The sequence below is a fragment of the Oryctolagus cuniculus genome, chromosome 4 (assembly GCF_051225735.1).
Source record: "Oryctolagus cuniculus isolate XC-2025 breed Fujian yellow rabbit chromosome 4, ASM5122573v1, whole genome shotgun sequence".
Lineage (NCBI taxonomy): Eukaryota > Metazoa > Chordata > Mammalia > Lagomorpha > Leporidae > Oryctolagus > Oryctolagus cuniculus.
In genome coordinates this window covers 78,138,608-78,156,530 of record NC_142870.1, presented here as the reverse complement: position 1 = coordinate 78,156,530, position 17,923 = coordinate 78,138,608, and the positions used below count along the sequence as shown (strand labels likewise).

At 44.4% G+C, this 17,923-nt stretch overlaps 1 protein-coding gene across 8 annotated transcripts in view; it reads left to right on the top strand.

Moving 5' to 3' along the window:
- Positions 1 to 10,638: 10,638 nt before the first annotated feature.
- Positions 10,639 to 17,923, top strand: part of ILDR1 (immunoglobulin like domain containing receptor 1) — a 36,796-nt gene continuing 29,511 nt past the window's right edge. For 2 of the 8 annotated variants that reach the window (XM_089331784.1, XM_051859259.3), the window contains exon 1: positions 10,674 to 11,047. In XM_089331784.1, coding sequence (XP_089187910.1) covers positions 11,016 to 11,047 — 32 coding nt within the window. In that variant the 5' untranslated portion in view covers positions 10,674 to 11,015. Of the gene's footprint in view, positions 11,048 to 17,923 lie in introns of all 8 variants that reach the window. The other 6 variants (XM_089331786.1, XM_089331785.1, XM_070072204.2 and 3 more) reach the window with 6 other exon arrangements.

Genomic DNA, 17,923 nt, shown 5'->3' with positions numbered 1-17,923 from the left:
CTGGAGCGCCAGCATCCCATATAGGCGCCAGTTCGAGACCCACCTGCTCCACTTCCGGTCCAGCTCTTTGCTATGGCCTGGGAAAGCAGGAGAAGATGGCCCAAGTCCCTGGGCCCCTGCACATGTGTGGGAGACCCAGAAGAAGCTCCTGGCTCCTGGCTTCACGGCCTGTTGGGGAGTGAACCAGTGGATGGAAGACCTCTCTTTCTCTCTCTCTCTCTCTCTCTCTCTCTCTCTCTCTCTCTACCTCTCCTCTTTCTGTGTAACTCTTTCAAATAAATAAATAAATCTTAAAAAAAGAAAGAAAACTTAGGTAAAGATGACACTGATGAACAGTGGGGAAAGGATTAAATGTTCTACAAAAAATGATCTCAGTGAATTTTATACCCATATGAAAAAAGAGGCTAGTGTGGTGCAGCAACTAAGCCAGTGCCTTTGATGCCAACACCCTGGATTGAGTTCTGGCTGCTCAGTTTCCTATCCAGTATCCTACTAATATGCCTGGGAAAGCAGCAAAAGATAGGCCAAGTCCTTGGGCCCCACCACCATGTTGGGAGACCCAGAGAGAGTTCCTGGTTCTTGGCTTTGGCCTGGCCCAGCCCTAGCTATTGCATTTGGGGAGTGAGCCAACTGATGGAAGATCTCTCTTTTGTCTCTCTCTCTCACTCTTGCTCTCTCTCTGTCACTGCCTTTCAAATAAATAAATCTTTTTCTTAAAAAAAAAGTACTTTATAAAAATTAAACTTAACCCTTTACCTCGCACCTCAGTTACTTATGAATTGAAGGTCTAAATATATGAAGCAAAATTTAATGCTACCGGGAGATAATAGAGAATATCTTCATGATCCTAGAGAAGAATGTAGTTTTTATACAAGACACACAATCCTTATGGACTTTAAGGGAAATATCAATAGATTAGATTTCATTGAAATAACCAGTAAAAATGTCTGTCTGGGGCTGGTGTTGTGGTACAACCCCAGTATCCCCTATCAGAATGCCAGTTTGAGTCCCAGATGTCCTACTTCTGACCCAGCTTCCCACTAATGTGCCTGGGAAGGCTGTGAAGGCTGGCCCAAGTGCTTGGGCCTCTGCTACCCACCGGAGACCAGATGGAGTTCCTGGCTCCTAGCTTCAGCCAGCCCTGACATGGCTGTTGTGGCTCTTTGGGGAGTGAACCAGCATCTGGAAGCTCAGGCCCTCTCTATACCTCGTACTGTCTCTATCACTTTGCCTTTAAAATAAATATTTTTTAAAAAATATATTTATCAAGCAATATCATTAACTCAGAAAAAAGCAAGTTACAAATCAGGAGGAAATACTTCTAACCTATGTAACCACAGAAAGAACTATATAAGAGATACATAAGAAACATCTACAACTTCAATAAGAGAAAGACTGACAGAAAATTGAAATAAAACAAGCAAAAGACTATGCCAAATCCCCGAAAAAGATATCCAAAAATTCAAAAACTCAATAAACATATAAAAAGCTGTTCAATTTCCTCAGATATTTTATTAGAAAGCAAATTAAACCACAGGGCAATACCATTGCACACCTGCCAGCAGAGCTACAACTGAAAAGACTGTTGGTTCCAAATGTCACTAAGTATGTCAAACACCCGAAAATCTCAGACACAGCTGGTGTGCATGTCAATTTGGAAAAGTCTGAAGCATTTTCCACTAACATTGACATATGCGTTCAAATTGGTTATGGACCGCTACCTAACAAATTACCCAAGACTTAGTGATTTAAAACAAGAAGCGTAGATTCTCTCCCTGCTTCTGTGTGTTGGGAATCTGACAGCAGTTTAGCTGTATGATTTTTGCCTTAGAGCCTCTCGTGAGTTTACAGTGAAGATATCAGCTCTTCTGAAAACTACAGCTGAAAACTTAGCTTCCCATAAGGCTCCTGTACGTGACTATTGGCCGGAAGCCTAGGTTTCTCACAATGTGGACCTCTCCACTGGACTTAGTGTTCTTATGACATGGCAACTGACTTCCTCCAGTGAGCGAGGAAAAAGCTGTAATGTCTTTTATGACCTGGGATAGGAGGTAATGCATTGCCACTTCTGCTATTCTCTTCATTAGAAATGAGTCACTAACTCCAGCCCACACTTTAGGGCCATGGATTTAACCTCCTCTTTATAAAAGGGATAGGCATCGTGACACAATAGTTAAGGCATTTCTTGGGAAGCTTCCATTCCGTGTATCAGTGCCTGGGTTTGAGTCTCTGCTTTGGTTCCCATCCAGCTTTCTGCTAATGCACACCCTGCAAGACAGCATTTGATGGCTCAAGTAGTTGAGTTCCTGCCACTCATGTGGGAGACCTGGATTGAGTTCCAGACTCCTGACTTTGGCCTGGCTCAGCCCTGGCTGTTGTAGGCATTTGAGGAGTGAACCAGTGAATGGAAGACCTATCTTTGTCTCTCTGTCTCTCTGCTTTTCAAATAAAATAAAAATAAATTTAAAAATTTAAAGCAAATAAAGAGAGGTGAGTTGAAGAATTTATGGATGTATCTTAAAATCACCACATATACTCTATGATCAAACAATTTCAAACCGAGTTACAGAAGCAAAAATGGTTGGATGTGCAATTCCCAAAACAGGTACAAAAATGTTGATGGCATTTTTTTTACTATAGTCAAATAATAGAAGCAAATCATATGTTTATAAATAATAACATGGATAAATAAATTGTGGTATAATCTAATACACCAAAATACTTACTAAAAAAGAAAACAAACTAGATAGTTGCAAAGACATAAATGAATCTCACTAATGTATTATTGGGCAAAACAGCAAAAAATATATTGTATTATTTATTTTATATAAAAGGAGACAAAGCTAATCCACAATATTAGAAGTCAAGATGGTGTTTACTTTTGGGCAGAGAAGGGAATGATTACAGGGGTTACAAGTGGGAGTTCTGAACTGGTTTATACCTTGCCCAGAGTGGCGGTTGTGGAGGTGTGTTTCCATCATGCTGGTTACTGAGCCACACATCTCTGATTTGTGCATATGTCAGAACTGCCTTACATTGTACTTCCATTGTTTCCTGTTTTAAAGATACATCAAGGAAAGAAAAAAAAATGCTCTTTGGACAAATCCAAAACAGATCTGTGTGCTGGATTTGGTTTTCAAGTCTCAGTGTGTGATATCTGATTAGACCAGGGCCGTTGTCTTAGTCTGTTCCAGCTTCTGTAGCCAGCTATTATTGACAGCGTGGTTTATAAACAACAGAAGCGGATTTTCACAATTCAGTAGTCTACAAAGTCCAAAATCAAGGTGGGGACAGATTCAAAGTCCGGTGAGGGACGCTTCCCGCTCCACAGATAGCCGTTTTCTAGCCAAGCCCTCACGGGCACACAGGCAAGGACGCTCTTCTGAGGAGAGGGGTGGCTCTCTTACAAGAACACTATCCCATTGGTGAGGGTCACACCTTCTGAAAACCCCATGTCCAAATGCTAAACACACCGGGGATTAGTTTCAACACAGAAATTCTCGGGGACCATGTAAGCATCTGGAGTACAGCACTTGGCAGATACAATGCTCAGCAGGTCTCAAAGCGTATGGGTTATGGTGGACTTTGGTGATCGCATCGATCTATTCTTGTAGAATTCACAAGTGTAGAAGTTGATTCTGCAAATGCATTATTTGGCCACGCGATTTTTCAAACCGAGCTCCCTAGCAAAGCTAACCCTTTAGACACTCCAAAGATTGCCAGAATTTCTCAGCACACAGGATGAAAACCACTGATGGAGTGGATTCTCTAGTGCTCCAATTAAAGAATCAGGTTCACCGCTATAATCCAAAAGTTGTACCTATGAAATCTATGTTTATTAAATAAAAGCTTTCTATAAAAAAAAATCAGATTCCGAGGGACTCTGTCACTTGTTTGGGATTACAGAGCTACTTGGTGGTGCTGTCCCGAGATTCCCTCCCATCTGAATATTCCCTCCCGTCTGAGAATGTTAGGCTGTTCTGGCAGAGAATCAAGAAAGGGGAGAAGTTACGCATCTCCCGGATGTGGTTTGGGTGGAAACTCTTCCAGTCCGTCACGATAGGTGGTGGTAGAGCAGACACCAACGAGAAGCTGCGATAGGAAATCTGTTGGAAAGTGTTACATCTAGGACTGCCCTGGGGAATACCCTATGTAGTCACAAAGTGTTGGGCCATTCTCTCATTCGGCTCATCCTTTTACAAGTTTCTCAACTATGGTTGTACATAAGAATCACCTGGGAACTTTTTAAAAAATACTGCTTCCTGGGTCTCCCCACAGACTAATTGAATCAGAGTCTCTGGACAAGGCTGGAAAGAACAGGATATTCTGAGCCTGTTGAACTTTTCAGAGGTGTGTGTGGACTGAGCTCATCATGTGAGAGGAGCTTTGGCTCTGCACAGCAATCTGGGCCTTGCCAGAAGAGTAAGAAACCCTGGAGGGGGAGAAAAGAAAATCCCCCTTGCCTTCTTATTCCAGAGTTGAGCTCACAGAGATTGTGGGAGGGAAACCACTGAGCTCAACCCATCCATGCTGGGTTCCAGAGAGTGAAGGCAATGATTCAGCACAAGGAATTCATACTCACAAATCGCAGCCTCTTGCATTTTGGTCACGAAGAGGGTGCAAAGAGATGGTGCGGGCAGTAGCAATTGGCAGTGAGAAGGCGAGGGAGCAGTACTATTGGCTGAGTACTATTGTTTCTGTTTCCCTGCAGTGTTACTAACCCCAAGCCCTGTTTTCATGTTGCCAAAGCGGTGGTGTCGAACTTCAGGTTCTCTCCTTTTGCTGCTAGGATTCGAGGACTCAGACCTCTCCTCAATGGCTCCTGTCCTAGGAATGCAGCTCCTATTTGTCCCTGGTTTCTTTCTTTCTTTATAAGAAGATGTCCAGAGAAGCTGATTCTTTGGTAGAGCATCGAGTCCACCTCATGGCTTAGAATGGGTCAATCCCAGCCAGCAAGATGCTTCTCGGAGGAGGTTGCCCTTTAAGATGCTTAATTCTGTGTTCCTTTGTCCAGCCATGGAAACCTGACATCTGCCTCACTGGAGTCCCTCTCTGAATTGTAGAATGCCAGAAATGAAAGAAATCAAGGAGGTCGTCTCACCTGAAAGAGAGAGAGAGAGAGAGGGAGAGAGAGAGAGACAGAGAGAGAATCTTCCATTCCCTGGTTTGTTCCCCAAATGGCTTCAAGAGCCAGGTCTGGGCTAGCCCAAAGCCAGGAGCCTGGAACTCCATCTGGATCTCCCACATGGGTGCCAGGGGACCAAGCATCTGCATTAATTTCTGTTGCTTTCCCAGGTGATTTAGCAGGAGGCTGGATTGGAAGCAGAGCAGCTGGGACTTGAACTAGTACTCTCATGTGGGATGCTCGTGTCACAAGCAGTGGCTTAACCCACTGTACCATGACTTCAGCCCCTGTCCTCACTTTCTAATCTTGAAATCTGATAGGCAAATTATCTCACTTTCATCCTTTCAAAATTGTCTTGGCATTTACCATCCATTAACTTGCATTTAATTTTAGGAAGATTTTATGAAATTATGAAAAAAATTATATTTTATTAGAAATATATAGAATTTATTTGGGAAGAACGATCATTTGTAATGATGCTAAAACAACATGATCTATATGCTTTTATTTAGGTCCTTTAAAAGTATTTTTAATAACTTTATAGTTTTCTTCACTAAACATTTAACATATTTTGTTGGATTTATTTCTAGTTACTTTATAGATTTATTGCTGCAAATATATACTTCAAAATCAAATCTTGCAAATATAAGTTGCGGGTATACACAAATGCCAATGACATAAATATACTGATCTTGTTTCTAGCAGCCTCTCTTGTTAGTCCTTATACATCATGCACAGATTACCTATGATATTCTGGATAAGTAATCATAATGTTGTAAACAACAATATATTTGTGTTTCATATTTAGCCTTTTTGCTATTTTCTAATTGTGCTGGCTAGAAGGCCCAGCTTAATGCTGAACGTGAGTGCTCATGAACACACTTTTTCAAAACTCCTCTTCCTAGATTCTACTACCTCCTGCTTTTTTAGTTTCATAAAGAGAAACCAATTTATTATATCCCATGAACCAAGAGGTAATTCTCCTAGCCCCAGTGGACCTAAAGCTCCCTGTGGAAGTATGCAGTGTGCACTGTCAATTGTGTTTAATAAAGCTGTCCAGGGCCGGCACCGCGGCTCACTAGGCTAATCCTCTGCCTTGCGGCACCGGCACACCGGGTTCTAGTCCCGGTCGGGGCGCTGGATTCTGTCCCGGTTGCCCCTCTTCCAGGCCAGCTCTCTGCTGTGGACAGGGAAGGCAGTGGAGGATGGCCCAGGTGCTTGGGCCCTGCACCCCATGGGAGACCAGGATAAGTACCTGGCTCCTGGCTTCAGATCAGCGCAGCGTGCCGGCCATAGGGCGCTGGTCGCGGCAGCCATTGGAGGGTGAACCAACGGCAAAGGAAGACCTTTCTCTCTGTCTCTCTCTCTCACTGTCCACTCTGCCTGTCAAAAAAAAAAAAAAAAAAAAAAAAAAAAAAAAAAAAAAGCTGTCCAGTAATCCACAGGAGTCTTTTTTGGATAGTCCATTTTCTCTGGTGCAATATGTCTGACTGAGCCAAACCCTGTTATTCTTTCTGCATATCTATGCTCTTTAATTGACCATCCATTCAGGGTCAATAGTCAGAAACCTATAGTCTTCTCTCAATGCCCACACTAACTGATGAGCTATCTTGTCAATTCCACATTCTACTACCTGCCGAGGCAGATGTTTAGTCTATTGATTAACAAGCTAGTGGGGATGTGCTCATCACACATTGGAGTACCTGGGCTGAGTACCCAGCTCCTGACTCCAACTTCCTACTAATGTGGAGGGAGGCAGCAGTGATGGCTTAAGACATTTGGTTCCTGTCACCCATATGGAATACCTGAACTGGGTTCCTGGCTCTTGGCTTTAGCTTGGTCCAGTCCAGTTCCAGCTATTGCAAACATTTAGTGAGTGAACCAGCGGATGGCAGCACCCTCTCTGTCTCTCTGCTTCTAAAATAAATATATCAAAATTTATAACATTAAATATCTGCCAAAGTATTTTCTTCTCTCCATTTCCAGCAATGATTGGCTTGGGCCCTCGGTATCTTCTACCTTAATTAGTGTAGTAACTGTTCCCTACCTGGTCTTTCTACCTTTGGTTTCAATTCTGGCCTACCAATTCCCCTCACTGCTGCCCAGTGTGTCTTTCTTAAATGCAATTCTGATTATGGCTCACCCAATTGTAAATGTTTCTTTGGGTCCTTATTTTCTATTGTATGAAGTCTTAGTTCTCCAGCTGGTCAAACAAGGTCTTTTATTTTCCTTGGCTAGCTCTCTAACATGCTAATGTAGCAAAATCAGTGTGCTTATGTTTCAGCTATACTGTTCCATGGTGGTCTCTTTGCTTGGTTTGTCCTAGCAAAGTCTTATTCATTTTCAAATCCACATCATATGTCACTTCCTCTAGGAGCTATTGACATACAACCAATAAAATTAAATACTGTCTATATGCCAAGTATTATCCTAGATGCTGGGCACACAAAAATGCATAAGATGTAGCCCAAATTTTTTTTAAGATTTATTTATTTTATTTGAAATGCAGAATTAGAGTGAGAGAGGGATGAGGGAGAGACAGAAGAAGAGAAAGGTCTTCCATCTGCTGGTTTACTCCCCAAATCGCTGCAACAGCCAGAGCTGGGCTGATCCGAACCAGGAGTTTCTTCCGGGTCTCCCACATGGATGCAGGGGCCCAAGGACTTGGGACATTTTCCACTGCTTTCCTAATGCATTAGCAGGAAGCTGGATCAAAAGTGGAGCAGGCAGGACATGAACCAGTCAGTGCCTATATGGGATGCCGGTGTCACAGGCAGCGGCTTAACCCAATATGCCACAGTGCTGGCCCCAATCCAAATCTTATAACACCAGTATCTACTTGCATTTTTTGCCTCCTTTTAGCTCTAAGTACCTGGTACATGATTTTTGTTTATGCATTTCTTCATTTTCTTTCCTGTGGACCTAAAAAATGTTCTCCTTTTTTAAAAACCTATTCATATAGATATATAAATATGTTATTTTCAAAAATATGCATAGTATTCAGAAGATATATAATATTCAGAAACATTCATGAACACAGTTTTAATTAGGAACCATGATTACAAATGACCAGAGCACAACTCAGTACTTTGTGGTCAGACCCTGGCTCAGGCAACGCAAAGCAGCACACAGTATGAGTAGGCTAGTGATCAGGGTGGATGTTCTGAACACCGAGTGCATTTCAGCCATGCCACTTACAAGCTGTGTGATCATGAATAAGTCACTGAAGCTCAAATTCCTCATCTGTAAAATGGGAACACTTGTCTCTGCCTCATAGTTTTGTGAGAAAACTATTATGGAGATTCAATACAAAAAGCACTTAGAATAGGGTTTAGCACAATGTAAGCGTTTAATAAATCATAGTGATTATTATTACTGTGAATGTGAGGATAGTTGTCTCAGCCACTAGCAGCAGGTCAAGCAATTAGTTTACTTCTCTGTCTAGCGATGGAAGAACTGTTGGTTGTTCTGAACCAAATAGACACTTGTACATAACCTTCATTGAACCAGTAGCACATTTTGGAAGAATGACTAGCCTGGGAGAGTCTCAGACTGGGGAATTGAATTTTCCTTTATGTAGAGCTAAATTGCATCTGTGGAAATAAACTGAATTAGCACATACTGATAGGGTCAGCTAACAATGAACACAGATTCTGACATTGCTAGGTGAGGATTTATGGTGTAATAGCTAAGAGCACAAGCTGTGGACTCATTATTCCACCGCTTTGTAGCTTTGTAACCTTGGGCAAGCTATCTCTTGTACCTCATTTTCCACACTTATAAAATGGGATTGATAACAACAGCATATATTTCAGAGTTATTGTGGCAAGTGAAGCACTGAGAACATTGATTGGTGTGCACAAGATAATGATGGTGGGGAAAGATGCATGTAATAAACAGAAGTAAAATGAACCCAAGTGCTCCAAGAAAAGCAATGCAGTGGATGTTCAACTGAATATGTGATTCCTGGGAGAAAATAATGAAATTCCAATTCTACTGCACTTTGGATAACCTTTAGTATAGTCATTTTTGTCTTGTTTTTGTAGAAGTCTCTAATTTACCCCCCCCCCATTTTTTATCCCAGCAGGATTTCCTAAAATGTATTCCCTGAGATGTATTTGAGGGAAAAAAAAGGATTTTGTATTTAAGTAACTTTGGGTAATGTTTCATGCATGTTCCTATGGAGATTCAAATGTAGACTAACACCCGAAAGGTAAGTCCTAAAATATGTTTAATTAGTTTAAGCCAGCATGTTTCAAATTGATTTGATCTTAGAGCCCCTTTTTATAAGCTCTTTAATAAAATATCGTTAAACTACTTTCTCACAAAACAAACACAAATGCTGGCTTGGAAGGATATTAGAATGGCCTCAATGTCCAGGAATGCACTCAAGGGTCTGGCATGTAAATGTGGGAAGGAAGGGGCTCAATGTTATTTTAGGCTGGGACTGAAAATTTGTGGCAAACAATTCACAAAGCCAGAAACCACAGCAATGGCTCAGGGCCACAAGCACCCAAACATACACAACATTCCTAGGAGCATGCGCAGGGTCTAGGGGCTGGGGGAGGGGCACCCTCACTCCCACTGCAGCTGTCCCCCCTGCTGTAGCTGTGCTGAAATCCTACCATGAGAGCTGTAAAAGCTCCTACTCAGAGGAGGGAACTTCAAAAAGTTCATGGAAAGTGCATATTGACTTGGAATATCCTATTTCCATGAATTTAAAAAAGAGATTTATCTGAAAAGTGGAGAGATGGAGAGAAAGGAAGGAGAGACAGAGAGAAAGATCTCCCTCGTGCTGGTCCACTCCTCAAGTGACCACAATAGCTAGATTCCTTTTTTTTTTTTTTTTTTTTTTTGACAGGCAGAGTGGACAGTGAGAGAGAGAGACAGAGAGAAAGGTCTTCCCTTGCCGTTGGTTCACCCTCCAATGGCCACCACGGCTGGCGTGCTGTGGCCGGCGCACCACGCTGATCCGATGGCAGGAGCCAGGTACTTATCCTGGTCTCCCATGGGGTGCAGGGCCCAAGCACTTGGGCCATCCTCCACTGCACTCCCTGGCCACAGCAGAAAGCTGGCCTGGAAGAGGGACAACCGGGACAGAATCCGGCGCCCCGACCGGGACTAGAACCCGGTGTGCCGGCGCCGCAAGGGGGAGGATTAGCCTAGTGAGCCCCGGCGCCGGCCGCATATACCAATATTAATCGTTCCTACCTATGAAAGGAAAGTTGTTTATTTCAATTTTTAATCCTTTTCCATAATAAGCATGTTGCTTTTATAATTGTGGAAAATCGAGTCCTTTTTTTATAATTCATACACTAATTTCTAGAAATTAACCTTTAGTTTCTAGAAAACCTGAACAGACATGAAGTGTGAACCTCGCTAGTGTTTTTAGTGGGAAACAAATGTTTTCAAAGCGCATGGTAACCCACTTTAGAAAGTTAGAGCCGAATTAGTCCCAGAAAGAGAGGGGGAGAAATCTGCAAGGGGTGCGATTTCCGGAGAACTTCTGGAAGAAAACGGTCACTTGGTGCGCCCGAGGGCGGGGTGTGTTGCAGGACACAGGTGGGAAGGAGGAGATTCACCAGGCAGCCGTCAGAGTGGGTGGCCGCAGGTGGGAAAGGTGCCCGGGTCCTCCGGGGGCGGAGCAGGAAACCGCGGCGGCGCGGGGCTGGAGGCGGAGCCGCCTGGAGCGCCACAGGTGCGCCCGAGCCCGGCGTCACCTGCCCGGGGACCGCAGCGGACCCTCCCACCGCGCGACGCGCAGCGCGGGGCTTCGCCGGAGCAGCGGCGCGTCCTGGGGCGGCAGCTGATGAAGAAAGGCACGGTGCCCCGAAGGTCCCTGAACTGAGGGTCAGAGAGGGGCCGCCATGGGCCCTGAGCTGCCAGTCCCATGGCTGCTCCTCTTCACCTGCCTCCCAGCAGGTGAGCCGTGGGAAAGTGGGACCCACCCCGGGCCCGAGGAGACAGGAAGCCATTGTGGCCTGGCCCTGGCGAGCTGGCCGGGGGCAGGGTGGAGGAGGCTTGGGCCGCGTTCCGGCGGAGCTGGTGCTGGCGCTGGCGCCTGGAGGTTTCTGGCCGTGGGAACTTGTTGTTTTCCTTTTTGATTCGGCCAGGCCCTTCTGAAACAGGAGCAACTAAGAAAGAAACCTAGTGCCTTTGGGCTTCCCCTTCTGCAACCGTAAGGCGCTTTTTAAACCCCAAAGGTGACTTGATGAAGGCAAAAACACCGTCCTTAATATTCCTAATTCGTTTTTCCGTTTTGTCTGAGGCTTGCGTTAGGTGTTAGCCTGGTAACCATATTGGCCTGGGATTGCGTTTAGTCCGTTCCTGAGGGTTTATAACATATCCTCAGAATGTAAAGGAAATGTTCGTCCGGATTCCGAGGTTATTTTACAGGGCCATGGCCTATGCCTCTTGGCTCCGGAAGTTCAGGGTCGCTTTCCTGCTTTGAATCCACTCGCTCCCCTAACTCTGCTCCTAGTCCATTATCTCCCCCATCTGGTGCCCAAACACCTACCGCTCAGCTTCCTCCTCTTCCTTTCCACACCAGGCCCCTCTCTGCTTTGGGAAGCTTGGTTTTGTGTGTCTGGGTGGAGTTCTTGGAGAAGAGTGTGTGTCTGCTGGGAGAGAGCAGGTAGGCACCTGCAGGCCCTTTTAGCCATTTTCAAATCCGGATGGAGGTGTGACTTTGCAAATAAGAATGTGCAAGTTCCCCTGGAAGTTCCACTGTTTCACTTCGTTTTCCCTGTTTTCCTCCTTTCTTTTAGGGGTAGCTGCCTTCTTAGCTCTAAGTTGTCTTTGGGAGGATAGTTTAGGATTTGCTCACAGACCAGTTTGGGTCTTGTACTTTTTGAGGAAAAAAAAATTTAATATGAAGGGATGGGCAGAATTTCCCTTTTATAAGGTCAAGCTTGTGAGCTTTATAAGCTACTCAAGTGTAGCCCAATCTCATTCAGACACGATTCTATAATCTCAACCGAATGCTAAGAGGAAAAGGGAAGGAGGATTGCAAAAGAGTAGGAAAACTAGAAAAATGCAATAGCCACAGCCCTCCGAGTTACAAGATTTTCAGCAGGACAGATCCTCTATACATTGTCTGGAGCTGGCAAGACTAAGTGGTTGTCACTGATGATGCACAAGGAAAGAGGCTAAAGCTCACCTAAAAATCCCACCCGCTTGCCCAGTCTTTTCTCTTGTTCTCATGTGTTCCTCTCCAACTCCGTAGCAGCTGGGGGTCTCTGCAGCTGCTTGCTCTGCCTCTTCAGGAGGACGAGGATCTGCTCCCACCCTTGTCCACAGCACCCTCTCCCCACAATTAGGACTTTGTGGACAGCAGGCATCTGGGACAGGATGGTAACAGACAAAAATCCCATGAGGGTATAAAACCCAACTTTGAAAAAAAAAGAGATTTATTTATTTGAAAGGTAGAGTTAGAGGAGAGAGAAATCTTCCATCTGCTAATTCACTCCACAAGTGGCCACAACAGCCAGGATTGGGCCAGGAGCCAGGAGCTTCTTCCAGTTCTCCCACATTGGGCTGTCTTTGCTGCTTTCTCGGGTTCATTAGCAGGGAGCTGGATCTGAAGAGGAGCAGCCGGGATTTGAATCAATGCTCATATGGGATGCCAGTATTGCAAGTGGTGACTTTATCTGCTATGCCACAGTGCCCTAAAATCCAATTCTTAAGTCATGAGTGTGTGTGTGTGTGTGTGTATGAAAAGTCTCTTTTAAAACATAGATTTGTTTGTTTATTTATTTAAAAAGTAGAAAGAACGAGAGACAGAGGCCTTCTCTCTGGTTCACTCCCCAAATGGCCACAACATCCATGGCTGGGCCAGACAAAAGCCAGGAGCCAAGAGCTTCATCCAAGTCTCCCACATGGGAGGCAGGAACTCAAGTACTTGGGCCATCTTCAGCTGCCCTCTCAGGTATATTAGCAAGGATCTAGATCAGAAGTGGAGCACCTGGGACTCAAAAGTGGCGCTCTGATATAGGGTGCTGGTGTAATAGGCAGCAGCTTAACCCACTGTGCCACATACACACCTCCACAACGCTGGCCCCAGTATAATATTTAAAAAAAAAAAAAAAAAAAAAAAAAACTAATTTGGCTGGTGCTATGGCATAGTAGGTTAAATCTCTTCCTGTGGCAGCATCCTATATGGACGCTGGTTCAATTCCCAGCTGCTCCATTTCCAGTCTAGCTCCCTGCTAATGCACCTGGGAAAGCAATGGAGGATGGCCCAAGTGTTTGGACCCCTGCACCCATGTGAGAGACACAGAAGAAGCTCCTGGCATCGGATTGGCCCAGCTCCAGCCGTTGCAGCCATCTGGGGAGTGAACCAGCAGATGGAAGACCTTCCTCTCTGTCTCTCCCTCTCTCTGTAACTCTGCCTCTCAAATAAATAGTTTTTTTTAAACTAACTTTTATGAATAATACTGAACTCTGAGCACTCTTCAAATACAGTGCTTATAACCAAAGAGTACATTCTTATTTTAAGCAAATTGCTGAAGAGATAGGAACTTCAGAAAGCAGAGCTCCAAGCCTTTCCGAGCCAGTCACCCAGGTGTGAGTAGCTGGGAGGGTGCAGTAGGAAGGTCACACAGTAGGACAGTGTGGTGCCTGTCCCGTGTTCTTTAAAGGAAAGCCCACCTGCACGACACATTTTAGAAGCAGACAGTGCTGAAAGTGAACCTGTCCTAAGTGAGCATCTAAATCCAGTTCCATTTCATAGGTGAGAAATGGAGGTTTCAGCTGTTGACTCCAGCGCTTTCAGGGGGAATTGTTTTAGCAGATATTTTTGCTAAATATATGTAGGAATGTGGGTAAAACCGCATGCAAGTATTTCATGGAGATCTGCTTCCATGATGTGTCTGTAACTGGGCAAGTTCCTGAGTGTTGAAGGGATGATAAGAAAGCTTTCGTGAGGACTGAACGAAGGGGTAAAAGCACTTAACCCAGAAGCTGAACAGCGTGAGCGAGGCTTAATGTGCACCAGCCCTGGTGATATGGGAGTCATCTTTTAGACCTAAGGAGAACTGTTCAGAGTTAACTTTTAAGAAACAAATTGCATTTCCCTCTTTTTCCCTCCCCTGTGGCTGAGAAACCTTGAACAGTCAGAAGATTATCAGGTTGAAATTCGGAATCTGCCCCTTACTGACTGTGACTTTGAATGAATTGCTTAAACTCTCTTCATCTAGAAAGCAAGCAAATTTCCTGATAAGCCTCTGCCCACTACTGTCACCCCACCCTTACCCCCGCTGACTCTTGCTGGGTCAAGCACAAAGCCGATGGCAAGGTCGTCGCTCTGGAAGTACTGAGACTGTGTCCTTCCATATCGTCCGCGCCTTTGTTCTTTCATTTTAAACAAGCTTGGCAAAACATCTCTTGTGATAAAATTGAAGATCTACTTTCTTTCTCTCTTTTAAATAAATATTTATTTGGGGTTGGCAGTGTGGTTTAGTTTGCCAAGCCTCTACCTGTGGTGGCGGCATCCCATATGGGTGCTGGTTCGAGTCCCAGCTGCTCCACTTCCAATCCAGCTCTCTGCTATTGTGCCTAGGAAAGCAGTGGAAGATGGCCCAAGTGCTTGGGCCCCTGCACCCTCATGGGAGATGGGGATGGGGGAGGGGGAAGCTCCTGGCTCCGAGTTTTGGCTCCAACCATTGTGGCCACTTGGGGAGTGAACCAGAGGATGGAAGACCTCTCTCTGTCTCTCATTCTCTCTGTCTGTAACTCTACCTCTCAGATAAATAAATAAAATCTTTAAAAAAAATTATGAGAGTGAGATCAATCTTCCTTTATTGTTTTACTCCCCAAATGGCCATGATGGCTCAGGCTGGGCCAAGCCAGAGCCAGGAACTCTATCCAGGTCTCCTGTGTGGGTAGCAGGGACTCAGGTATTTGGGCCATCAACAGATGTTGTTTTCCCAGGAACATTATCAGGGAGTTGGACCCGAAGCAGAACAACCAGGACTTGAATTGGCATTCCGAGATGAGATGGAGGCATCACAAGTGGCAGTTTAACCCACTGCACCAAAAAACTGGGCCCATACTTCCTTTCCTGGTCCAAGTGTCTGCCAAAGCAGTGCTTTTTGAATTTTTTTTCCCCCAGCTCCTGGTAAGAAGTACAATTTGCACTGTAACATGTACACAGATATATGAAAATGAGTCATAAAAGAAACAAAAAGTTCAGGAAGGAAATCCCATGATTATGTCAGATAAAATAGTTGTCAAAAAACTTACAAATATTTAAATTCAGAGGAGGCCGGCGCCGCGGCTCACTAGGCTAATCCTCCACCTAGCGGTGCCGGCACACCGGGTTCTAGTCCCGGTTGGGGCGCCGGATTCTGTCCCGGTTGCCCCTCTTCCAGGCCAGCTCTCTGCTGTGGCCCAGGAAGGCAGTGGAGGATGGCCCAAGTGTTTGGGCCCTGCACCCCATGGGAGACCAGGAGAGGCAACTGGCTCCTGCCATCGGATCAGCGCAGTGTGCCAGCTGCAGCGCACCAGCCATGGCGGCCATTGGAGGGTGAACCAACGGCAAAGGAAGACCTTTCTCTCTGTCTCTCTCTCTCACTATCCACTCTGCCTGTCAGAAAAAAAAAAATTCAGAGGAAATTATGCCCACATTAGCAATATTAAATAGACCAGTCCAGTAAATCGGCTTTCTCAAAACCCACTATGAACTGTGAGCTGTGATGTACTTTGGAAAACCCTGAGCCAGAGTGTGTTTCATTTGGGTCCATCACCTTCTTCTCTTCTATTTTTAAAGAGTCAACCCAAGTTCCCACAATTGCACGTAGTGAAATTGTGCCAGATTTAGGTCCCTGCTGGTCAGTGTGGCTTGGGGCCCTTGAGAGAGCTTCTGAGGTCAGGGAGTCTTGTGAAGTTAACACAGTCTGTGCTCTGAACTACCCAGACATCACTTGCCAAGAGGTGGGCATGTTTCATTTCGTTTTGTCTTTTTAGCAATTCTCTGAAGTTTTTCTTTAGGAAGAAATGAATTTTTATTGCCCAATGAACACTTGAATATTGGCTCCTGGAAACAGAACTTTAAGATACAGCTATAGGAAGCACCTGCAGCTCTTTTTGTTATTGACTAACAGTTCTGGTTGCCTCCATCTGACCTCGTTGTTCATTCTTGAAATAAAAGTTGAAACCCCTGCCCCCAAATTTTAAAAGGGTATATGTCAGTTGTGCTTTTGTGAACTTTTTTTTAACACCATGAACTAATGTTACCTGTAGAAGCACACAACTATCCATTTGTATTGTCATACTTTGAGAAATCTGATAGCTGATCCCTAAGGGATAGGATCCTTCGAGACCAACCATTTCCCTTATATTGTGGGTGCTAGAAGTGTGACTAACTGTGTAGACTGAATGAAATCTTATGAAGATTCCTGATATATTAGGTAATACAGTGGAGCTTCTCATGGTGAGGAGGCCAAGGGTAGTGGGTGGAAGACTGCCCACTCACCTTTCCCTTTTTCCTCCTGGGGGCCCCTTCCGTACCTCTCCAGAGTCCTAGCACTCTGTTGAATACAACTGGAAATCACTTAGCCCCTGTCATCCCCCTGACCAGTTTTGCAGACAAGGAAATCTGGATCCAGGGAGGTCCTATGTCTCAGGTTGATGCCATTATGTTAGTTTGAGAGCTGAGACCAGAACCCCAGAATCCTCACTCTTGGTCATTGACTCTTTCCAGTATTTCATAGCATGAAGCAGATGTGTTTACAACACTGGAAATAAGTGACCACCTCCTGGATGTCTAACTAAATGCTAATTACTCAACATCGTGCCCTAAGAACAATGTGGTAGAATGAGGCGTTGGGTAATTAATGTACAGTTCACCTGAGTTTCTTTCAGCTTAATAATTTCTTTCAGCATGTGAATTCCTTGGGGTGGGGGGAATAAATTAATGTGTTTTAAGGATTAGGGAGATTCTGACGAGATCTTATCTTTCTTCAGTTCTTATTTCTAGATCTCCCAATTTGCAAATCCAGGGGATAAGGTAGCATCAAAGGATTACAGTTTTGATACTTGCTTCATTTCCCATACCCAGTTAATCACTGAGTTCTGTTGCTTAGTCCCAAGATCTGCCCCTTCTTTTGTATTCTAGGTGGCAGTACTTGCACTAGACTATTTTAACCACCTTAACCATTTCCTTGCCCCTAAGTTTGCTACCTCTTTACTTCCAATCTTCCTCTACCTAGATGATAAGTTAACTTGCTAGGGTTAGGCTTTCCCACTGTCACCTTAATTCTCTATCCAAGAACCTCCACCAGATCTTCACAGCTTATAAGAGTTGGTGATAGCTCTTTGTTTGATGTTCAGGCTCATTGATTTCTGGACTGGCTAACTTGGGTAGCCTTGCATCCACTAATAAGGGCCTGGTTTTATTGTACCCCTTCTTTCCTGAATGTACGTCCTTCTTCCTTGTGTTTTGTCTAGGCATATTACCATTGATTTAATTTAACCAGTTATGTACTGGATTTTTAAAGTAGTTAAATTTAGTTATAAGCAATTTAACCTGTATTGTGTAAATTTATTTGTTCTTTCCTTCAGCAAATATTTCATATGTGCTATGTGCAAGGCATTGTTCTGGTAAACAGAAGTAGCCATGACCCTGGCCCCTGTAGTGCTTATGCCCTAAAAGGAATGTAGAAATAAAACCAAGATGGGACCATGAAAGAGAGAGAGAGAGAGAAACCACAAGAGTACATAATGCATGAATTTTACCAATTGAGAGGCTGTTCCTGAAGAAGAAGTAATGTTTGAGTTGAGAACTGAGGAATATCATTC